General features: G+C 25.0%; 3 protein-coding genes across 3 annotated transcripts; 2 read left to right on the forward strand and 1 right to left on the reverse strand.

Moving 5' to 3' along the window:
- Positions 1-2,162, reverse strand: TBC1d7 (TBC1 domain family member 7). The gene is made up of 5 exons (XM_011501065.1): positions 2,005-2,162; positions 1,436-1,785; positions 611-895; positions 303-432; positions 1-189 (listed from the first exon to the last, which is right to left on the reverse strand). The coding sequence occupies exons 1-5, from the start codon at positions 2,044-2,046 to the stop codon at positions 76-78; spliced, it is 921 nt and encodes a 306-aa protein (XP_011499367.1). The 5' UTR covers positions 2,047-2,162; the 3' UTR covers positions 1-75.
- Positions 2,163-8,371: 6,209 nt separating this feature from the next.
- Positions 8,372-13,141, forward strand: LOC105363399 (low-density lipoprotein receptor-related protein 2-like). Its single transcript, XM_011501078.1, has 5 exons — positions 8,372-8,825; positions 9,962-10,267; positions 10,618-10,875; positions 11,303-11,860; positions 12,140-13,141. Exons 1-5 carry the CDS (start codon positions 8,445-8,447, stop codon positions 12,632-12,634), a joined length of 1,998 nt encoding a protein of 665 aa, XP_011499380.1. The 5' UTR covers positions 8,372-8,444; the 3' UTR covers positions 12,635-13,141.
- A 3,217-nt stretch (positions 13,142-16,358) lies between these two features.
- Positions 16,359-19,998, forward strand: LOC105363407 (low-density lipoprotein receptor-related protein 6-like). Its single transcript, XM_011501090.1, has 4 exons — positions 16,359-16,472; positions 17,099-17,167; positions 18,085-18,545; positions 19,432-19,998. Exons 1-4 carry the CDS (start codon positions 16,373-16,375, stop codon positions 19,966-19,968), a joined length of 1,167 nt encoding a protein of 388 aa, XP_011499392.1. The 5' UTR covers positions 16,359-16,372; the 3' UTR covers positions 19,969-19,998.
- Positions 19,999-25,299: the final 5,301 nt, after the last annotated feature.

Raw genomic sequence — 25,299 nt, forward strand, 5'->3', positions numbered from 1 at the left:
TAAAGCTTTGAAGCATAAAAATTATGTACAATATATTTTGCAGTAATATTATCACAGTAAATTAAACAGATTTTTTCACGAACTTTGTACATGAGGTGATGGATTTTGTGAAGTTATCATTATTGAACCACTTTGTTGCCAACCCTCTATGGCTTTGTTTACTATTACTTCTGAAACTTCTTCCGTTATCTGCAATAAAAAAATAATTCTAAATATATTGTATTTAAATTAAATATATAGACATCATTTACAAATGTTCTTAAATAATACTTGTAAAACAAATTTATGTTCAAGTCACTCACGTTATTGATAGTCTCTATGACTTTCTCTAAATTTTCACAACGTAAGATACATCGTCTTAATGTAGTTAACATCACAATTGTAACAAAAACTAAAATTCTATAAGCACCAACTGCAATTTTATCCCATATTCTACAATGTATAAAATAAATTCAATCAATATTCTATCAATTTCAAAACCATTTTATCCTACATTAAATTTAATACTGTAAATATGTTACGCATTATTAATTTTTTGAAACTATTCAATAAAATTTATTAACATGGTTTACTACTAAAGGAACGCTTTCATCAATCCAAATACACATACTTGGTTATTGAGCCATTACTTATAGTACCAGCAAAACACGAGTGATACCAAAACTCAAAAGGTAATGTTTGCATAGATTCTATGCTTATTAAATGATTATAAAGCTCATTATCCTCTCGCTCCAACATTGAGCAAGTACATTCTTGTAATCGGCCTACTTCACCACTAAATTTCTGTATTTGATCCAAAAAACCACTGAGAATCCAATATACTTCCACAAGTTTTTCTTGTTCCTGATCCACAACACTGATATTCCAAAGACTTTCTGCCATTTTACTCATGGCTCTAAAGAATATTAATTTATTGCCAATCTTTATACAGATATAAAATTTAATATTATTCTTGAAAAAATATTTTATCAACTATTTTAATCCAGGTTATATATTACACATAAAAAAATTTTTTATATAATAGGCACGTTTATATTTTAATAATTGCTAGTATAAATATTTATCCTTTAGTTCTTTAAAGTTTCATGATATATATATATATATATATATTATAAACATTTACATTTGATCATTAACACAATTAATGCTATTTAGCAAATTTTTAATGCTTAAATTTAATTAAACTCCTATAATTATGTAGCATTATTTTTATATAATAATATTTGACTTGAATTAATCCAATTAAACAAAAAATAGCATTCAGTATTATTGAATTACAGATAATACAGATGCTTAAGCAATAAATATTGAACATCAGTATTAATAATTGGTAATTCATTCAATATTTAAAATAAATGGTTTATATCTAATTAAACAGATTAAAAATTTATTTCCATATTTAATTCAAAAACAAAAATATGTGCAAGAAACATACTTTAATAATTGAGTTTCCAATTGAGAGCTGATGTCAATTTTGGCTGTTCTATTTCTTAAAAGCCACATCATTAAAAACATTTGATAATGTTTTGTTGAATCATCAGTAATTTTTGTATCTCTTAATGCTTTTCTCAAATCATTAAATTCAGATGTTCGTTGAGTCATCACGAAATTATGGCTTTCTTCATATACAGGAATTATACCCAGTAAAATTTTCCATAATAAATTTCTATACATTACTGGTACAGTGAATCTCAAGCAAAATTGTTTTAATTTGGCTTTATCAAAAGGTCGATCTCGTAATAACATTTCCAAAGATTTCTTTTCTTCAACACTTCGAAATCCCACCTTATTAAAAGAATAATTATATTTATTAATATAATCAATGTATCAATAATACCTACAACTATAAATTATAATAAGTTTTCAAAATAAATAACCGAGAGAAATATGCTAATTCATATTCATATTTCAAAGGCTATATTCATAAATAAATGTATAACTTATTATTGTTTAACTATTATGTACTTTGCTACATGAATTTATCATTAAAAAGGTTTTAATTACCTTTTCATAATAAGAAGATCGAAAATTACGCTCATCAATCATATTCTTTTTAAACACTCGTTAGCTATAAATTTTTAGGTTATATTTATAAATAAGGCTATGAAGGTGCTATTGAATCAACTTTATAAATTTTTCACTGTAAAATACATTTCAATCTATATTTTTAACTTAAATAGAAAATCCACACATATATACAGGAATATTTAAATTATTATTATTAAATCTTACTTCTGTGCAATATTTACATAATGAATATAAGATAATCATCACACATATTCATAGTTCAGCCAATCCCTTTAAATGTTACTTTCACAAAATACATTCGAAATTATTACATACATGTAATTAATACATTAAATTCTAAGTAATCATAATATTTGTAAATTTACCCGAAAGGAGATATTGTTTATAATTTCAATATAATTATATTTAGAAATTGTGTATATACAATATGAAATCAATAATATTAAATACAAATAAAAAATATATAATCTTGAATATTTATTTATTTTATTAACACTTCAAGAATATTTTCTTTAATTTTATAGTATTTCTGTATTACTGTATTATCAAAATGAATAGCTAATTTAACTACCATCAAATTGTTTCTTGCAATTGACTTATATAAAATAAGTTTTATAAGTATTATTGTTTTTAATGTGTATGCATGTAAGAATATTATATTATTAAATTACATTAAATTATATATATAATATTCGTTACAGAATTGCATAAACAACAGAAAAATAAAAAAGCACACGTGATCTACTATATAAATATAAGATTTTTTATCCAAAGTTATATTGTATAAAATTGAAACAAATTTATATATATATATTTTTTTTATATATTTATTCACCAGACAATTAATATTTTTTTCGTTATATAATAAAATTAACATTAATATCATTTGTTGTTAATAATATCAATAATATTTTAATTAATAGTGTATCTGAAAATATCGATACAAATTACAGATTCTACGATTGAAACCCAATTTTTGGATTTTAATACCAAAGTAGGTATATTAACAAAAAGTTAGATATCATACATTATGAATAATAGTATCAACTGATTTATGTTTGCATTTGTAGTTTCAATTGTTGAAAAACAAAAAAGTTTAATTAATAATAATTGCTGTTTTTTAAGAGAATGAAGATATTCAATGGCATTTAATATTGTTGTTATGTATTGGTCAAAATTATAAGTATATAAACATTTTATTATTGAAAAATCCTATATAGCATTAATTTTATAAGGCAGTTGGCTTGATACTTTTAAACATTTATATCGAGCAAAAATTAATTATCTTAAAAAGCTATGCATTTAATTGAAATATATATATATATATATATATATATATATATATATATTATATACTGTCTTCAAAAATTTATGTAATTAGAAGGATCGTTCAAACTAAGCAAGCATGCTACTGCTAAACACGCGCGCGCGCGCGCACACACACACACATACACAAAACATAGTAAATATATAATAAATACACATTAAATTTAGTATAATACATGAAGAGATTATTTATTTGAGTATGTAATCATATTTAACTATTTGCAAATATATTATTAATCCTTTCAACTCTTTATATTGAATTCCAAATTTTAATGCAAGTTAAATTTTAAAGCATGTCACATTATAGAATAATAAAGGCAATATTATAATGAAAATTACAATAAATTGTAAAGTAGTACCTATAAAATATATATAACATATATTGAAAATATGAATAATAATATACATACATTGCCTCGATACGAATTCATATTGTAAATTAATTAAACTTACTTTTCTAAATTTTTGTTTGTTTTAGATAATAATGGTTTTATTTTTAATGACTACTTTGCAAGACTTCAGTTTATGTGGAGACACTTTTCTGTTAATTAAATGTAAATTAAGTTATTGATATTTTCTTCATCTATATGAAAACATGGAATTATATTATTTGAATAAGTGTTAATTCAGTATTGATTACCGATATCTCTTTATTGAAACTTATTTCTCTTATATATATATATTTTTTAGTACTTCTTACTTTTTGGATTTTCTTATTATTGTAAATTTAATAAATTAAATTAATGATACAGTAGTAATTGATATCAAATAATAGTTTGTACAAAATATATAAACGTATGTTGCTTGGATTATATTACAGCTCATATTTAAAGTTATGGATTAAAAAAAGTTTATATTTATAATTTGTCTTATTTAAATACTTTATATAAAAACTTTATATAAAAAATTATGTAATTATATTTGAGAGTAAATTAAATAAAATCCTTTGAAAACTTAAAAATTACTATTTAAAAAATTGAAATGGTATTGTGTTTTAACAAAATTGAAGATCGTGTAAAGTAAAAACCTAAACAAAACATAAATATAATTTTTTTCGGATTATACATCAATATTCCTATTATAAACTATAATATTAATATTTAATTTTATTTAGTAATGATCTGTATTATTCCATGAATGTACTAAACCGAATATGATATTTTATGAAAAGATAAGTTAGATTTACAGCACAATTATATAAAGTTGAATTATAGAAAAAAAAATTGAAAACCCTTTTTATAAGTTACAAAATTATGATATGATTAATATCAATCAAATTAATTAAATTATGATAAAAATACTGAAACATCTATAATTATATTTTATTTCGTAGGTGACTCGGCCATATGCTAAATATAAATGTGATATAGACCACCAACAATTCAAGTATATAATTAATTATTAATTTTATTACAAATATTTGCTAAGAAGATAAAAAAATAGCATTGAAATTTATAAGCACAATATAAAATCTGAGCATTTGAAAATGGTATCTAAATTAAATATGGTCTCTGAAATTATATCAGGAAATATATTGGTGATTTACTTTTTAAATTGAATACTCATATTGACAATGGTTCTTGAAAATAAAAATATTGCAAAGCTTTTGGTATTTACTTACCATTAAATTTAACAATATTATATCACATGTATATTCTGATAGATTTTCAAAAAGTGATAAGTATATTTGATTACATTATCTTTTAAAGAATGATAATAGAATATTTCGAAGTATGTGCAGACTTTTTTGAAAAATAAAAATTTTTTAATATTAACCTTTTAACATTTATTAAGAAACTCAAATTATGTAATATAAAAGTAATATTACAGTAATATTAGACAATAAAATTATATTTAAAAATAGAGATAAATAATAATTTGAGAAAATTTTTTAATTTATAAATATACTTTTTATTTATAGTATTTATAAAGTATAAAATTGATTTTAAACAAAATACAAGTTCATATCTTATAGCTTAATTAATTATTTTATTTTAAATGTTGTGAATTCGCGAAGATTTTTATATAAAATAATAAATATAATAATACGGCTATTAACATTTGTATACTCATTAGCAATGACATTTTATAATAATGTACATTAAGAAATAGAAAAAGAAAAAAATATTAAAATACTTTAAATAGTAACTTATTGAAATAATGATTTGGTATAAATAATCGAGTTTATTTAATGAATAATGTTACATGCAAATTTAATAAATCCAGTATTTTGTAAAATTTGCATAATTAACCAATCAACCAATTAAATTAAAAGTCTATTGAAAATTAAAGTTATGGACAAAGATTTTTAGAATAAAAAAAAATGATGGTGGCTTCATATTTTTATAAATTACAGCCATAAATATTGCTTTTGTGCTTTCAAAGCCAGAAGAAGGAATACAATAAATACTGTAGAGAAAATAACCTTCAGATGAGTAATAAAAATGAAAAATTTTTGATAAATAATATTCTACACGTTATTTTATATTTATACATCATTACATATGTAAATAGTGATAAAATCTCTATTTCGTTTAAATTATTTGCGTAATTTAAACGTATTTTTCATTATTTTATCGATAAATAATTTTATTTCCATGTTTTTAAATGCATAGAATAATATATATATGTGTGTATATATATATATATATATATATATTATATTTAACTAGATCGATATTAAAACATATAACTTGTATTTTTATTTGTATTCTTTTACATAAAATAAATGCTTATTAAGATAATTTTTTTTTTTAAATTTGAACTAGTTATATAAACATTTACAGATAAAGTTCAAAGTACGTGTTACTATGATTATGTTTAATATAAAAGATTTACCAAATTTTCTATGCCTTTTTAAACATTGATTTTTTAGAATAAAAAATAACGATATCAATGATCGAGTTGTTCTTATTACACTAATAATATAATAATATTCTAATAGAAAATAAAATTACAACTATATAATAGAATTAAATAAAATAATAATACAGATTTACGTTTAATACTTTTTTTTATTGTTAATAGTTTCTGTTCCAATTTTAACTTAATTTCAATTTAATATTTCCCAAGTTAAAATAAATATAGCATATTATTTTTTATTATATTATTATAAAAATCACCGTTTTTATTAGTAGATAATGTTAAAATAAATGTATACTTTATTTTTTGGTTGTCATTGTAATGTAGTTTTCATACGATGAAAATGTATAGGCTTGAATTTTACAAATTTCAGATTTAAAATTAATGAAAATCTTTCATTACATTTTATGTTGAAAAATATAAAATTTAAAAATATTTGAATTATCAAAAATTCATGACACCACACGAATGAATTATTTAAATGCAATTTTTATGTATGTATTATTGGCATTTATAATGTTTTACTTAAATTATAAAATAAATAAGCTATATAAATATGCACGATTGTAATTTTATGACTTTTTAAAAATTTTTAAAAATAATTAAAAATAATTTTAATCCCTAAATTTTTTGGAAATTTTATGATTTTTTTGAAATTTAGAATGGAAATTATTATTTTAATTAGATATAAATTATAAAATGCTTATGCGATATTTACATATACCAATAAAGTAATACAAATGATATTTTATATTAAGAATTCAAATTATTTATTCATATTTCATTAAAATTATATGCCCGAACGTATACAGGCTCTGGATGTTCACGTTTGCATAATTCAGCATGGATTTTAAAAGATTTTGAATATTCGCAGGTGAAGGAAATTGTTCGAAAATTAATTTATTTGATATATTCATTCTTTCCAAAGAAAGTGAATGCCATTCAACTTATGTTATCCAAAAATATTGTTATTAATTAGGAAATTTTCGAAATTGCGCATCTCTTATACACACATTTTCACATATCTAACGTCCCATAAAAAGATAATGTCAACGCATGCCAACTTTTTAATTGTTGCCGAAAACACGTGTCCATATATATAGATAACGTAAAGGTTTAAATATAGAGAGGTATGGAGCAGGAGCGCAGTTATTCCCTTGGCTTGATAGTGACAGTAAGTAATTCTCATCGGTAAGTCAAATGAATACGGGATTTTTTGTTTTTTTTTTTTGGTTTTAGTTATTCGGGCCTTGTAACTTTTACTCCGTTAGCAAATATTTTTACGGTTTATGGTTTGACCTTCTTTAGAAAATTAAGCAATGACACCGCACCTTAAAATATAGTATAAAATTCCTTTTACATTCAAAATATCAAAGATGCGACGAGGAATTATATTCATCAATAATTTTCATGGATATTGAATTTGTTTAAATGTAATTGCACAATATTATTTTCTTAATTTTTTATTAATGTTTAATGAAGCACATGTATTTGAAGTCATTGTACGAATTTCCATATTTAGAATTGCAAAAATGACTTTTATCTAACGGAAGGTTACACACATCTTCCTTTCATTAAAACGTTCTTAATCATATTTTTAGGAAAGTTGAGAAAAGAGATAAAAATCGGCAAGAAGATGGATAATTTTAAGATAAATTTGCGGGTAGAGGCGACTTTTCTTGTTATTGCCATTCTAATTGCGAACGTATACACCGCAATATCAGAAAGATGTAGTAAGTCAAAATGCTAATTGTAATCTGTGCTTTTGTTCCGCTCAATCGTAACATAAATTAATTATATTCGTAGCTCAGATTTTAAAGCTGCATTATTATTGGTATTTTTTATTTTTATTTTCAACAAATGCGACATGTCCTAATTGCAACACTGGAGTAACAACATAATCATATTATTTAGTTATTTAATAATTAATTTACTTATTAAATTTATTTTAGAGATTATTTATACGAGTTGAAATAAAATCTTGCTCTGTATAGCCAACGAATTAAGAATGTAGCTTAGAAACTGTGCTAAAACTTGGGAAGATAAAAGTAGGAGACCACGAGCTGAGGTCTTCAATTTTTCCGTTATTTTAGTTGGGGAAAACGCGGTAATAATCGCCCGATTCGATGTGGAAAATCAACTTACGTTCAAGCGTGACAAAATACTAAACTTGCGTAAATTTTAAAGGTAGCATCTTCGACGGAAAATTGATCGTAGCTCAGGGCTCGATGATATTAAAGTACGACCCTGATTTCACGAATCGTGAGTTGCTGGCTAGGTCACCCTTACCAATCAGCCTAGACTACGACCTCAATACCGATGTCCTCTACTGGAGCGACCTGAACAACAGGCAGGTGAACACCATTGCGCCCGAGGTCTTGCAGCCAAAGCTGATTATCGATAAACAAGGTTCGTGGATGCCCAACAGCATTGCCCTCGATCCCTTCGACCACAAGCTTTATGTCCTCGACAGCTTCTCCGGCACAGTACATCTCTGGGACATTGTGCGAAACAATCACGCCATTGTCATCGGATTGAATGTCGTCGAGATCGTGAAAATCGATATCGACGCATATGAGGGATACTTATTCCTGCTTGATAAATATACGGTAATGGTTGTTTATTTAATTAATATTAATCTTTGATTGGTTGTAATTTGAGCATGTACGAAGTCCTGAATAGGTTTTTATATAGAATATATTTATATATATATATATCTGATATGTTTTGTTATCTTGTCTTCATTTACTTTTGCTTATTAAATTGAATTGGAATTGTAATATTTAATTGCAAAAGTTATTGCTAATTCAAAAAAAACTTTTATAAAGGAAATAATTAAATTTCTTTGTGTAACGGATTTTACGAATACGAGATCGAAACGGAAATTAAAACTATTTAAAGATAATTGCGTGATTACCACGAATAAACAGATGAGATAATGTTATTTGTATTAGATGAATATTTATAATAGCACGTAATATAATATGTGCTTGGGAATCCACTCTTGTTTTTATTTTCTTATTATTTTCGAAAGATATTAATAATATTAATTGTACTTTTATCTTTTTATAAATTGTTAATTTAATCTCATTTTAAGCCATAATTCTATTATACGTAAATTATAATCAGTTAACTATATTTTTGATGGGGTTACAAAAATAAAATAAAATAATATAAAGAGAATAAATGCACACGTGTCTTTGAAATAGTAAATAAAATAATATAATAAATTTCAAATTTAAGGAATGAAAAGATATTTTTATTTAAGCATATTTCTTTCGTATGATTAAACGCTATTTGCCTTGTAACTTGCTAATAATAATTTCTTAAGGTGAATAATAGTGAGATATCCTGAATATTGCGAGATTAAGATTAAAGTGTTATCATTTACCAAATAACGTATAAGTTTATATAATTTTATGTAACAGACTAAAGTTAACAAAAATAATCTTACTTTAATATAAAAAATATTTTTTTCTTAATTTCACAAAATATTCCATAATCAATCCTTTCCCACAGTTTAAACCTTTTTAGCATCTGCTTTCCCAAACACGTCAAAGTTTAGCGTACACTTAAACTCATAACCAACCACCTTATAAACAACATCTAATTATCCAATATACCAATTCAAATAAGCAAGCAACTATTTTTTTTCCAAATTTTAAAAATCACAATCAAATTTGGCCAGCTCAATTATTAGTCAAGCACCATTTTCTTTCCAACATAAAATTTAAGCTTATCGCAGATATTCAGAACGGACTTGGACGGCGAAAACCGGCGTGACATCTACAGAGAATTGTCCAGCAATTCCAACGACGACATTCAACAATCGTACGGCATCCCTATCAGTGTGACTGACTTCACTCTCGACGTTGAGGGTAAGCGGGTCTATTGGGTGAGCTCGCAGACCCGGCGAATCGAGAGTTTAGACTATCAAGGCCAGAACAGGCAGATTCATTACCGCAGGGACTCGGAGCAAGTGGGCTTCCAGACTCAGGCTTCGCTCACTTTCCTCAATAACAAGCTGTACTGGGCTGATAACTTGAATAAAGTTGAGAAAATTGTTTTTCCCTTTGAGTTCGATAACAAAGTCGCGAGTATTTGCATCTGAACTGTATTTACGGATGTCAATATTATGCTATCTCATAAACGTTTAATGTAAAGATGCGAACCTATGAAACATATATAACATTTCAAAGTAGCGTTTTAATTAAAATTCATGCTTTTCTGATAAGATTATGAACAGTAATTTGAAATAAGCTTGTTATTTCCATGTGTAAATTCTTCACAATGTTACCTAATCATAGGGTTACAACTCGCTTTAAATACGTATACATTTAATTATATTTAACTACACATTGACATAAGTACTAATGATTTTAAATGGGTATTTTTATATAGAACACCATTGTAATAGATCTAAATCAAGATACAAGTCAAGAATTCCGTAAAAATCTAATGGCCATCAAAGGAATCAGCTGTAAGAATAAATTGCAACCGCGGAAAAGTCCGTGTGCACGAAATAATGGAGGATGCGAGCAGGTGTGCATTTCGTCCAAAAACAGCTACCAATATAGATGCACTTGCAATATCGGTTACAAGATCAGTGTAAACAACAAATCTTGTGTTCCTGTGGAAGATATGCTTCTGTTTACATTGGTAAAATTAATTATCGCATTATTATTAAATGTTTCTATGCTATCATATTCCTAATGGAAATAATGCTTTAAATAAATGTAAGCACTTATTAGAAGGACAGTTTTTGCCGTTAAAAATAAAGAATAGGTTACCAATGAGTAAAGTATATTAAATTTAATTATTTATCAATTTGATTGTCGTTGTTAGTATCGTGATTTAAACTAGTGCATTTACTTAATTATGTTATGTAAAATCTTTATTATTATCAAAACCATGAATAATTCGTTAGTAATTATTGTCTCTGGGTATATGTGTGTATGCGTGTGTGCGTATGGGCGTGTGCGTGCGCGCGTGCGTGTGTGTATGTGTATACATCTTTATTTATAAATTAATGTGTTGAAAATTTTTAATGCTCATTTACTACTAATATTTAATTTGTCTTTATTAGTCAAGTTACTTACGAGGCGTGATCATGAATGCCAAAGAGAATACTTTCATAGATGCAATCAATCCCTCCAATTTCCAAGTTGGAGCTGGAAGTACATTAGATTTAGATGCCAAGAACAGAGAAATATACTACAGTAGTGTTTTTCCAAAAGATCAGCTGCATAAGATCAAGTTAGACTCCAAGGAGGACATAATCATGTTGCCCGATCTACTTAGTAAAAACGTTGGCAAATTCACTTACGACTGGATAACTAAAAACCTTTACTATTTTACTTACTATTATGCCGACATGACGACTCTTAGTGTATTGAATACCGCAAGCTTTTCATATAGCAAGATCCTCATCGACAATGTAACGGATTTGGTTAGAGATATCGTGATTCATCCGAGTAAGGGTTACCTCTTTTTCTCCCAGACGACTGATAATGGCGATATCATCAGTCGAATGGCGCTAGACGGTTCAAGCCTCACCGTTATCATCACATTACAAATGTCAAATTGCATTGATGGATTGGCTATTGACTATTCCGATGATAGAGTATATTGGATCGACAATTGTGTAAGGGATTATGATTTATGATTTATTTAAATTAGATTATGATTTATTTAAAAGTTTAGAAGAATTGCGTTTTACGATACCAGCATAGAAAAGATATTTTTATGATTTTATATTATTTATATTTATTTATTTCAAAAATTTCTTTATAAACACTTTAAAGTGAACATACGTCTTTTAAGACAATTAAGTGTCCATCGCGATTAATAATAATTAGTAAGAACGGAAAAACCCCTGTTCAAAATAATTTCTTCAATAAATACTTTTTCATCTTTATCTTAGGGATCAATGGATCCATTGGGATATGTTCAAATTCGTCATTCGAATCTGTACGGTGAAGATATTCAGGATATAATAGTGCCGAAACGCTTGGAACGCTTAACCGACTTAGTCGTTCACAACAATATGGTCTTCATAACTACTGGCTCCAATATTGATGTCATACATCTCAACAGGAACAGGCCCATTCACAAGATCGATCGGTTAGAAATTGGGCCAGTGGACAGCCTCAGCAGTATTAAGATCTTTGGACGCGATTTCCAAAAGATCGACAACAATAATCCTTGCGCAACTGGTCATTCCTGTCAGAAATTCTGTCTCACGTCGCCCAATCACAATAACACTTTGAGACTGCATGGACGTTGTGCCTGTCCGTACGGCGAGAAGTTGGGCAATGACCGGAAGTCTTGTATCGATAACCGGATAGAGGAACCACCCTTCCTGCCTTGCAGCAGTGTCTCTTATAAATGCCAGAAAAAGACTAAAAATCCACTTTGATTCACAATGCAGGCGTTATGAAACGAAATGCGCCTGACCAAATTTTTGAGAGATTCATAAATTTGTAAATTCAAGTGCTTATGTATTGGGAATTTACAGGATATTGAACAAATGATAACTGTTAGATGATATACATTTGAATCAATTATTTTTTGTTTATTGACTTCCTTAATTCTTCTCATTTTAAATTCTGATTATAAATGAAATGGAAATATTATATTTGAAACAAATAAGCGACTTGAAGAATTCTAAAGTGTACGTAGTTATAAAATATATTATTATTATTATTTTTTTTTTTTCGAAGATTAAATTCAATTTAATATGAGTTTTGCAAAAATTTCATTACATTTGTAATCAAAAATATTTTCATATATCCGAGTCTAATTACGGATAGAAGAATTTCTTTTTAATATAATATACGCATAAAGATTGAAAACTATAAAAGGAAGCTAATACCTTTTCATTAACATACTTTGATATTTAAATAATAAATGTCCTCGCCAAAAAAAAAAAAAATTATGATGAATAATATTATATTATTTAAAGCTTTTTTCTATTGTACATAACAGTACAATTTGAAATTAGACCTACTTAAAAGTTTATACTCATGTAGGCTAGACAATAACTATTAAATTCTCCAAAAATTATTCCAAGTACAATATAATATAAACAATTTAAGTAATGAATAATTCAATTGCATTAGTGAACTCAAATTCGTATAAATTTAGATTTTATATATGTAATAACAAAAAAAAAAAGAAAACTTATTGAGTTTTAGATAATGTATAATAAAACTATTATATACAATTTCTTGAAACACTTGTTTCAATGAAATTCACCTTATTGTATTGATGAAACAAATGTCAATATAAAAATACAAAAATATCATATTTAATATTTTACATAGATAAATTATTCAAAATACTTAATGTTGCCATTCGGCCATTATTTGGCCATATTTTGTAATTCGTAAGTTAAGTAAATTACAGATTTTAATCAACTAATGTCGCTATCGTTCCATAATTTAAATAAATTAATCCTCAAAATATGAAGATGTGCATGTTTCCAATAATTATACATAAAGCTGGTAATAAAATTTCGATAAATAATATATTTTTTAATAAGCAATATATAATGCATTAATGATTTTCAAAGAACTTTAAGTAATAAATCCCTAACAAATACAATTAAAAAAATGTTTAAACAGTACAAACGACACAATAATTTGCCTAGTAACCGATTCTATATTATTTTCAATATAAATTATAGTCGCATGAAACTGAAAGAAGTTTAATAATAAGAATATTTTTAATTTCCCAAATCACATAAATATAACAGATTAATTTTACTATCGAAAGAAAAATATATAAGAATTTTATTCTATTTATAAAAATTCTTATAAATCGATGGATACTTAAAAAATTAATCGTATTGAAACATAAACAAAACTAAAGTATTTGTATTTTAAGTAAAAAGTTTTTATGTAATCATCTTTTCGGGTGCTTTTTTTATGTTTTCAATGAAAGTTGATTACAAATATTTTTATTTATTTTCGAAAATGTTATTATAGAGAGTCATTTCAAGTTTTAGCAAGAATTTTTGTAGTGATAATATAAAAAAATGTACAAATCAAACTCAATTATATATTATATTTAACTTCATAAAAATGTTAATGTATTTTTTTGTAAAAAAAAAACTAATTATAATTAATCGTTAAAGATGCAAAATTATTGCTATTAAATAGATTAACTTAATAAAAATGTCTATTATTTCAGCTGTATTAGTTTGTCTGTATAATGAACCGAAAATAGTTCTTATTAGCATATTTTCAAAAAACAAAGTCTGTTTCAAATACCACATTATTTTAATAAAGTATTATAATTATAAATTGCAAAATAACAAATTTTGTTATCATAGAATTTCTAAATTATTGTTTTAATGAATAATCTTGAATATATTAAATCTTATAAATACATCGTTATCATTGTGGAGTCAAATTCAATATATATGAAAATGATTCGATTGTTAAATTCATTTAGTTCTCAAAATTAAAAGTATTAAACGTTATCAGATTATTTCAAAATAGTTGTTAAAAGGTAATATTCATAAATTTATAATATTATTTATGTAAAATATCGAAAACTAATAATCTCTATGCAAATGAAAATATTCATTATACTTTCTACCGATTTTTTCTAATTTATCAACAAATTAATTTTTTAATTATGGCTTAAGATTTAGTTTCTATTCAATATCTTATTTCCAATATGTATTGATATTTTATCCTTATAAAGACGATATTTTTTAAAAGGCAATTTTTATCGTAGAATAAGAGTTATTTTTACCAAATAAATGTAAATTTTGAAGCTATTTTTATCTAAACTTTATTCTTATAATACAATATATGTTTGTTAAAAGCACTTTTTTGTAATTTAATACAAATGTGCAAAATGTAAAGGTCATAAAAAAAAATTAAATAAGAATATAGTTGATTTTCAGCATACACATAATTTTAAAATTTCGTAAAATTTATTATATACATAAGTACTTTTTAATTATTAACAAGACAAATCCTGTTAATTAACTCAAGCACATGTGTGTATATAATATTAAAAATGAAATTTATTAAATTATATTCCATTATTGTTTCATTATTAAAAGTTTTAATTTCTTACTTTATATTCAAATATATATTTATAATATTTAAATGATATTTATTAAATTTTTCTTAGATCCTAAAAAAATAGTAATATAACAAAATTAATTGAATTTAATTTTAAGATTCCTAATTGAATTAGTAATATTATAATAAAAATAATATTTTAAGGAAATATATAATAATAATAATAACAATAAAACATTATTATTATGATTATATTATTATTATATTATTATTATATATTTATTTTGTTACTGGCGTAATTTGCTTTCATAGAAAATACTTTTAATTACGTAATATTGTACATAATCTAAAACAATGATTTAGAGATATTATTTAGCTGAATTAACAAACTTTGTTTGAGAATTTAAGTAATAGTATGTTCGCATTATTCAATGAAATTTTCGTTAATATAATACCAAAAGAAGTTAAAAATAAAATCAATTAGTATGTATCAAGCCCTAGTATGTATCATGTAAGGTATTAATGTTATATTCAATATATGTAAACAGTGAATAAAATATAAAAATAGCAATTAAAAAATAGCTAACATATATACGGGCTTTCATTAAATATAAATATTATTTGTGTTTTAACACTATTATTGCGTTTAATTTGTTATTTACGAAACTAACATAATTTTAACAGCTGCTGAGCCTTACGGTTTGTATCAGGAAAATTATAATGTATACATCCTAAAATAAATTTTAGAAATATTGTTCCTAAATTCCATATAGTGTAATTTATAATTAAATTAAATTAAATCAATACATATTAAATTAACATCTTTATGTTTGCAGTATTTAAAATTGAATTAATTATATGTTTTTACGAATACATGTTTTTTATCACTCATTACAATAGAATACTTATTTTTCCAAAATTATTAAGTTTCAAATGTTTAATTTTCATTACATGTGAATATATATATTTATCATGAAATTAATTTTGTTATTTACTATGTTACTTGTAGGTATATATTTAAGAGTTAATAGAAATAAATACTTTGCTTTAAGTTCTGTGGTTTAAAAATACATTATTAAAAAAAAAATTAATGTATTAATTTCAGGCGATAACTAATGAAGCCTCCAAGCTTTGGAATTTTATTCGTAACAGTATTTTATACAAATAATGTATTAGCATATAATTCAGACTACTCCGAAGAAATACAAGAGGATGGTAAGATAAGTGTTTTCAAAATAGTTTTAATATTTATTTATGAAATTGAAATATTTGCAGAAGAAATGAATTAACTGTATATTGTAACTTTATGATTAAAGATACAATATACAAAAGAGGATAAAACAATTTCTCGACCACATTTTAACATCGATAAATAACACATTTTTTTTTATATTATTTTTCTTATTTTTCTTATATTATTAAAAAATATAAATATATTTTATATTCATACTGGTATTTATAATTTATTTTAAAAATTCGCACACATAGTTTGTATACAAATAGAATAAATTTTAAATATTTTAAATAATTATATAGATATTCAAATATTCAAAAATGTTAGTGATAGATAAATGTATTGTCTCCATACGCATTTTACAATGTTTTAGTATAAAAATAAATAATATAAAACAATCAGTCCTGGTTAAAATTATTAATAAATTTATATTTTTCTTCTTAATTCAGTATTGTAAAATTTATAAATACTATATGTAAATATGTGAGTTTATATGTGTATTTCACAAAGGAGCACATAAACCCCTTATAGACATAAGTATTGCTTATAATCAAGAATTTTTAAATATTGTATATTGTTATTATAAATAATATGTTTATGTTCTTAGAAAATCCAATCGCTCAATTTGCTTATGAAGTTGCTAACATTGCTCAATCAAGAATAGATCAAATGGATGGTAAGTAAATCTGTGCTTCATTATGAAAATGTTATTTTTTAATATATGAAAAATAATTATGTCGACAATTAAATATACATTAGTAAGCTTACATTTAAATATTTTAAAGTGATGAAAATTTGTGAAACTATAAAGTTGAAGCTTTTGTTAGTCCTGGCTGAATTTTATTTAATATTCATTAGTGTGTTTATAAAATAATGTAAGAACAATCAAATTAATTTATATAAATTATAAGAAAATTATTTTTAATAATGTACGTGTTTTTAATAATTAATTATTAATAATAAATTTTTAATAATGACACGTGTAGCATGGAATTAAATGCATTTACATTGCTTTAAGTACCTGTATTGCATCAAGTAATAAAGAAATACATCATTTATTTTTGTTAACTTTTAAGAAGACATTACCTATATAACATACTTAGTTTAAGATTTTATGGTATTTAAAAACGTGTAAATCATTTTAATGACAAATAAATAATCAGTATAAAATATAAACCAAACATCTTTTGAACGCCATTGAATAGATTTTTGTCTATATACGTCAGTGCAATAAATTTTATTAATTAAGTAGCTGCTTGAACCAAAATAAATGTAAGATCATTTGATAACGTGATTGCAATTATTATATAACGTAAATAATTGTGCTCAATATTACTCAAATTAAAATCTGAAAAATTTGAAATTCGATTTTTGAACTATCAACTGGGGTAAATAACAACGCACAAGTTGTTCCTAGACAACTATTTCAGTTCAACTGTCTTTAAGAATGTTATTAAGTAATAAGCAAAAAATACATCGTATTCTTACATCTTGAACTGTAAAAAACAATGTATAAGCACCAAATCGTAAATTTCATGCTTCCATAAAAAGCAAGGGAAAAATCTTTTCTTAACCGTATACTTTGTAACTTAGAGATGTTCATATCAGAGTCAAGCACGACCTTCATCCCGCAATTACTAATAGCCGAGTCACAAGGTGTAAGTCGCTTGAATTTGACGAGCTCAATCCGCTGGATGATCGAGCGATCGGAGAACATCGGGGGATTGGATTACCACTTTGTTCGGGACCAAATGTACTGGAGCGATTTGTCGACCGGAAGTATCTACTTTCGACCACTCAATAACAAATCCCTCAAGTCCTTCAAAAAGAGGACCTTCGTCGAGCGTAGCCCATTAATCTGGAAACCCCGGTCGATCGCCGTTGATTACATCACGGATCAGCTGTACGTCACTGACACTATCGGCAACACCGTCCACGTCTTCGATCTTAATGACAGTCGAAATAGTGTCACGTTCAAGCCTTTCCTTCACAATCCCTTAAATATTGAGCTGGATCCCAACCAAGGATACATGTTTATAGCAGATGATACGAGGGTAGGTACTAATAGAACATAGTCGAATGGTTGATTCAAAATTTAGTCGTAGTATAAATAAATAAATAAATAAATATATATATATATATATATACTAATATAAAATGGACACACAGGAAATATAAATCTAAAATTTCTTAGAATTAATTTATTAAATATTAAAAATATTTGTGTATTTTATGTTAAATGAGCCATTGTCAATATTTATTGCAAATGTAAATGAATATGTAAGTAAATAAACTTTTCTTTACTTTATCAATTGAAATCGTAGTTGAATCGTAGAATCGTAGAAAAACTCGTTATATATGTAGTAATGTTCATGTCAAGTACTTTAATAACCGTATAAGATTATTTTATTATTTTATTCTGACATTAATTATTTCAGAAATTTAAGCAAACAGTATTTATCATTTAACATTTTAAAAGGTTTTATAACAATAAGTAATTTTAATACAAAAATTTGTATTAAAAATGGTTGTGTAAATGTTTGTTTAATTTATATAACATACACTCTGCTGAAAGTATTTCAAATATATCATAATACTATTATATACACTAAATAATGTTTGAAATACAGAAAAATTCGATGAAAGTACAAAGCATAATAATATTCATTAAACACAAAGACACTAAACTCTATCTCAATAAGAATATCGCTCTTAATAAAACTGTGATAATATGTAAGTTTACATATTTTGTATATATAAGATTTATAAGTCTTAGAATAAAAGGAATGTAATAGACTAATAAAAAATTTCATATTGTCTTTCTTGTTCTTATGATAAAGTCGTGTAATTTACTGACCCATAATGCCAAAATGAGAATGTACCTTTAAATTAAGTATCTGAAAATCGAAAATAAAAGATTTAATTTTTTCATTTCATTAGCTGATGAGGGCGAGCATGGACGGGACATCGTCGAAAGCAATAGTCGAACAATCAGTGTACTTTATATCAGCGGTGACTCTCGATCTTGACATGCAGCGCGTCTATTGGTCCGATCAATCGTTTAATCAAATAAAGAGTGCAAATTATGATGGCACACAAAGACGGGTAGTCCTGAAGAATGAACTAGGTAAGGTGTACAATCTTCTGGGAATGACAAGTATTACCTTCTATGACTCGCAGCTATTCATATATGACGAAACCTGGCACACCATTGTCAGCATCAATGTAAGTGGGCCTGAGCAAATTGCCAATGATAGTACCTACGTAGTTATTTACGACTGGCTCATCGTCAAGGCCATACGCCTCGTTCATCCGTCTAAGCAGAAACATTTCGTTAATCCCTGCGCCAATGAACAATGCAGCGCAAGGCAAATGTGCTTTATCAGTGCTAAGGAAGGTGCGAGTCATTTCCTTGGGTTCACCTGTGCTTACCCCGATGAGGATGTGTCTGCAAGCTCTTCAACACACCAGTCTTAAGCTGCATTATGCCTGACGAATGATGCTGGAAAAGGGATAAGTGAAGGCTTCTTGAGGAGAGGGATTACGTTAAACTGAGAAGCTGTTAACGTGATTGCGTAAATGGATATTGAGTAGCTGCAATATTCTTGAATTGAAATTCAATAAAAGATTCACCGAGGATTGCGTTTTTTTTTTAAAGCTCCTATGCATCAAGCTTATCGTACATTATTTGATTGTTGTACACTCTTCTGTCCTCATTGTGTTTTAACAATGTATTAGAAATATCTATATTATAAAAGATCTTTTCTTATATATTATAAAAAAATTTTTGAAGTAATTAAATATTTAATATTTGAATACAATAATACTTATTAATTTCGCAAGCCTTTTCAAACTCTTTTTCAGTGAATTTTTTTTATTGTCTAGAAGCTGCGACTATTAACGAATTAATTAATGACTATGAAGTAAAATAAAATTTTTATTTTGTAACTTTTAGTTTCTTATTTTATAATACTTATTATTTTTAACTTTTATAATATTATTCAACATGTTTAGAAAATACTGTTTTTTAAAGAATAACACAACAAATTTAGATCGCATATTCGACAGTAGCTGTACATACTAAAGAATAAGTATTACCGATTATTGTACAGATTTTTGATATCTTAATAATAAATTCGAAAGCAAAAGTATATTATAGTCTGTAGAAGATAAAGTATAAAAATTTAATGTAAATAAAATTAACAGTATAAATATATATTTAAAAGAAAATTTACTTTGTTGAAATTATTAAAGCTACCGTTACATAAATATATTATATTTTTCAAATAATTTCATAAGAAATTTTCATATGAAACAAAATGTTCATATGGAAATATCTATCGAACAAGTTATTGGTTAGTTATTCGTTTAACAACGAATATTTAATTCTTAAATTATCATTATTTGAATATTATTAATTGACTATTCATAAAAAAATAATAAAATAATTCCAAAAAAGAGTGGTAAATAGTTTTTAAGTTTTAAGAACATTACTATGCTAACTTAAAATAGCAAGTGGAAAAAATTAAATACCATCACTTCTGTTCAGGATTAGAGCACTTTCCAAAAAAATTAATTCTCCGAAAATTATAATCGTTATAGCTCGCGAAATCGTTAACATTGATTCCGAAATTTCTCGATCATTCTAAAGCTTTTGCTTGCGAACATACTGTAATGTTTATCTAGTTTCCACCGTCTAAGGCTTGCTTTCGTAGAATTCTCGAAACTTCTACAGTTTTAGTCTCGAAGTCCTGTACAATTCTGCGCATAGCAACACTTGCCCATTGTTGCCAGATGATCAAACTCGCTTGAATATTTAAAGCAAACACGCGTCGAAGCTTACTTACTTGCTTGAGCTACCTAGGAGGAAACACGCTGCATTAAGACGTCACTACATTCTATTTCTCTACTCTGGATCAAGGCGCCAAAACTTCTTTGCTAAATCTTCTCCAAGACGCCACTGCACCACTGCATTTAAATTAATGAGTCAAACGTCTACTACATCTGCTCCAAGACGCCACTGCATGCTAAATCTCGATAAGTGCCATAGCGCGCACTATCAAGATACCCTGATGTATTAAATAATTTATATTTATACATCAAGAGGAGACTCGCATTTAAAACACCATTTACGACATTTCACTTCTCAGTGTAGTAATTTTCCACCAAGCGCACTATACCAAGAGGACCCGGAGATTTACAACCTTCAACCTCAACTTGCAGTGCATGATACCCCTACGTGAAAAATCCACTAAAGAACAGCAAAATCCCAACGATTCTCACTACCAACGTAGAATCATAATTCTGTATTTGCAAATTAAAACTCAATAAATAGCACGAAAAGCAATTGTGTTGATTACTGAATTGAAGCATTAAGCTCCCACTTATTCATACTGTTCCACCAGTAAAATGGTGGATATGGTCTAATCCAAACATCTTGGTCCTTGGACCACCGGGTGATTGGAATTCCAAACAACTTTGATTAAGCGAGATTGCGTGAAAAAGCAGAAAGTTTTTTCTGATCTCTACTTACATTTATACTTGTCGTAAATCGCTAGTATATATCTCTGTCGTATAATATTAAAAACTAATTGCTTAATTTCAAAAAAAGGTCATAATATCTATTCAAATTATTGAGTTAGCTTTTCAAGCACCTAATTTTGTTTCTTAATAAAAATAACATTTTCACACTTTTAAATGAATACGAATGCTTTGCATCTACATTCCTTTAGTTTTGTAGATATTTATATAGATAATTAGATGCATGTGTGCATGTGAAAGAACAGATAACAGATAATATTTGCGAATACAACTTTCGTAATATTTCTACAAGTTTCCCACTAGCTTTAAAAAATAAATTTCATTTTAACAAATCTTTTTATTATTAATATTATTATTTTATAATTTATTTTTCTCCAATCATATTATTTGTTTTTTTGTAATATCTTTCAACCATAAAATATTAATTAATGAAATTACAGTAATTACACATTATAATATTTATCTATAAAAAAAAACATTTGGCTTTGATATCTATTCGTACTATACAATATTATTTACGTAGTTGCATAAAATAAGAAAATTACCATTTGATATATTATGTATATACCAAATTTGTCGCATAAATGAAATAAATCAAATTATGAAGTAACGAACACGCGATTCATGTTCGCGAATCATTATTTATTCAGTTTGACTAATAATTCTTATTGTTTATTAATTCCTATATATGTATACGACAGTTAAAATCTTTGCATTAAGTTTCTCGATTGTATTAAATAACAAATTTCTTTTGAGTGTTAAAACATGTAAGGATTACTATCCACACAACTGCTTTAAATTTGTTTTCAGAATTGGTTAAGAATATATATGAAAGATTTCATCGATTGACTTTTACCCTGTGTAGCATACACAGCTGAATATACAGTTAAATAAGAAATAAAAATATTTTTTATCTAAATTTGTGCTTCCGTAAATCTCACTGTTCTACTATGATTTTACTATGATAATATGATGTTCTAAATATTTAGTGTGAAAATTAAGTTTGTTTAATATCTAAGTTTGTTTAAACAAGATATATTAACATTAATAGTATTACTAACAATTTTATTTAGATGTATATTTGTATTAAATCTCAATATTTATTACTCAATATTAGGTAAATGAGTATCGAATACTTATTCATACTATTATCGATTATAAATATCATAATCATATACTTAAGATAATAAGCGAATGTAAACACAATTTATTATTTTACATTAATTTAAATTTTATTATTTTTTTTTATTAGAATATAAATTATGAATATAAGACATATCTAACAATTATTTGAAATGACTAAAATTGAACTAAATTATTAATATAATTAAAAATATTTTCATTATTATTTGTAATAAGTAATTGTCCGTCTTCTGATATAACAAATAAAATATTCATTTTTATGCAGATATTTTTATATATACTTAAAATTTGTGAATGCTCTGAACCAGTGTTATAAATATATTTTAAAAAATCTTTTAAAACATCCATTGCTTCGTATTTGTAGTTCTATTTTTATAAGCCAATAATATTCAAAGAATTCAAACGTATTCATTTAATGTATATTCTATAATATTTCTAAAGCTACACGTAAACATACACATACACGTACATAAAGTACATATTGATATGTTAAATATATATTAAATATATTGATTCATTTTGAAAAAAATTATCATTCCCGATAAATATCTATTTTTTTTGTATAAAATACAATATTGTAATTTTTAAATTAAAAATGAAAATAAACAAAAAATTAAAAATTGAAAGAAAGTAAGTTTTTTTCCTAAGCTACATATTTAATAATAATGATCTTCATTGAATACTAAAAATAATTAAATTTTTAAGAACTATTTTGTTATAGTACGAGTTTGGTTGTAACATTCTGATCATTCATTGTAAGTACGATGCATCAAAATTTTATTAAAACAGTTTATGTTGCGAGTTTTATTATAACTGTCATTGATACTAATGTTTATAATAATTATTAATAATTTTAAATTATTCCAAATAACAGTCACTGAAATATTAATTTTAATATAAAAAATAAAGTTTAGATTAAAAGTTGATAAGTTGAAAAACTTGATAAAATTAAATATTTATAAATAATTAAATTATTTATATTATAAATAAAATACATATTAAATGGATCAAATAATATAAAATTAGTATCATCATTATTAATAATATTAATCTGTTAAAATTATAAATTTTATTTAAAATAAATTTGATTTTAAAAAAATCTTCATATTTTTCTATATTTTTAATACAACATGATAATAATACATTAAAATACATTATAAAAAATGAAAATATAAATATATTTTATTTGCAATATATATTGCTACGCAAAACACAAGTAATAAGTTAAATGTTGAAAGTTTAAATCATAAGACTCCGTTTGCTATACTTATTACACCGCTTAATAATTTTTTATTTAGATAGAACGCTAATTAACCTTAAATTAAATATTTAATTGATCATGGTAATGTAAGAAATTCTATGTATGAAACAATAATCACAATTTATGCCATAGAAAATGACATAATGCATCTCTATAACATTCATTTACTAGCTGTCCCTTGCATTGACATATATATTCGCAGGAGTAATATTTTCCATTGTAGGTACGTCGTTAATCATGACGTTTATTAAATTCAACATGTCGAGTGTTAAATTAATTATATTTTTAATATTTTGTTTAATTTAATAATAATATCCTACAGGCAATGAAATAATTGATGTCGGTTAAAATTATTTCGGTCGGTGCGCTGATTTTTTCTTAAATTATATTCAAAGTAATAATTAATTGACTAATGTTATTAAATAATGTCATTGATCGACATAGTAAAAATTTCAAAGTTTAATATTAAATTAATATCAAATTTTTTAAACAATGATTTATTTCTTTATTTATAGCAAAAACGTTCGAATGCATTTGATATATTTGAAGAATTTATAACTTAGCTTAAACGAGAACAAAAATCCGTAATTACCGTAATAACAGCAGGGAAGATGCGTTTAAATGAGAAAAAAATTCCAAGACACTAATTTCAGGATTAAAAAGAACGTCAAGTTAAACCTGTTATAAGCATCTACTGTAGCTTTTTAAATGAATAATGAATTACTTTGTCCGTAAAAGGCTACTGCAAATCATCACGTCAATTACAATTTTATTGCTTAGTAAGGTTAAATTTATTATTGTTCATATTTTTACAAAAGAATTAGAAATTTTTAAGTATTTTATAAATATATAATGTTAAATAC

Source organism: Ceratosolen solmsi, unplaced genomic scaffold, assembly GCF_000503995.2.
Source record: "Ceratosolen solmsi marchali unplaced genomic scaffold, CerSol_1.0 scaffold10, whole genome shotgun sequence".
Lineage (NCBI taxonomy): Eukaryota > Metazoa > Arthropoda > Insecta > Hymenoptera > Agaonidae > Ceratosolen > Ceratosolen solmsi.

What these genes read in the sequence shown, in the direction of transcription:
- TBC1d7 (XM_011501065.1), bottom strand. Translation starts at nt 2,046, where the DNA reads ATGATTGATGAGCGTAATTTTCGATCTTCTTATTATGAAAAG. An exon ending in AGTAATGGCTCAATAACCAA is followed by an intron (nt 433 to 610) that starts GTATGTGTATTT and finishes TATACATTGTAG; the next exon opens with AATATGGGATAAAATTGCAG. An exon ending in TCATAGAGACTATCAATAAC is followed by an intron (nt 190 to 302) that starts GTGAGTGACTTG and finishes TTTTTATTGCAG; the next exon opens with ATAACGGAAGAAGTTTCAGA.
- LOC105363407 (XM_011501090.1), top strand. Translation starts at nt 16,373, where the DNA reads ATGAAGCCTCCAAGCTTTGGAATTTTATTCGTAACAGTATTTTATACA. An exon ending in CGAAGAAATACAAGAGGATG is followed by an intron (nt 16,473 to 17,098) that starts GTAAGATAAGTG and finishes TTATGTTCTTAG; the next exon opens with AAAATCCAATCGCTCAATTT. An exon ending in AAGAATAGATCAAATGGATG is followed by an intron (nt 17,168 to 18,084) that starts GTAAGTAAATCT and finishes TTTGTAACTTAG; the next exon opens with AGATGTTCATATCAGAGTCA.
- LOC105363399 (XM_011501078.1), top strand. Translation starts at nt 8,445, where the DNA reads ATGATATTAAAGTACGACCCTGATTTCACGAATCGTGAGTTGCTGGCT. An exon ending in TCCTGCTTGATAAATATACG is followed by an intron (nt 8,826 to 9,961) that starts GTAATGGTTGTT and finishes AGCTTATCGCAG; the next exon opens with ATATTCAGAACGGACTTGGA. An exon ending in GGGCTGATAACTTGAATAAA is followed by an intron (nt 10,268 to 10,617) that starts GTTGAGAAAATT and finishes ATTTTTATATAG; the next exon opens with AACACCATTGTAATAGATCT.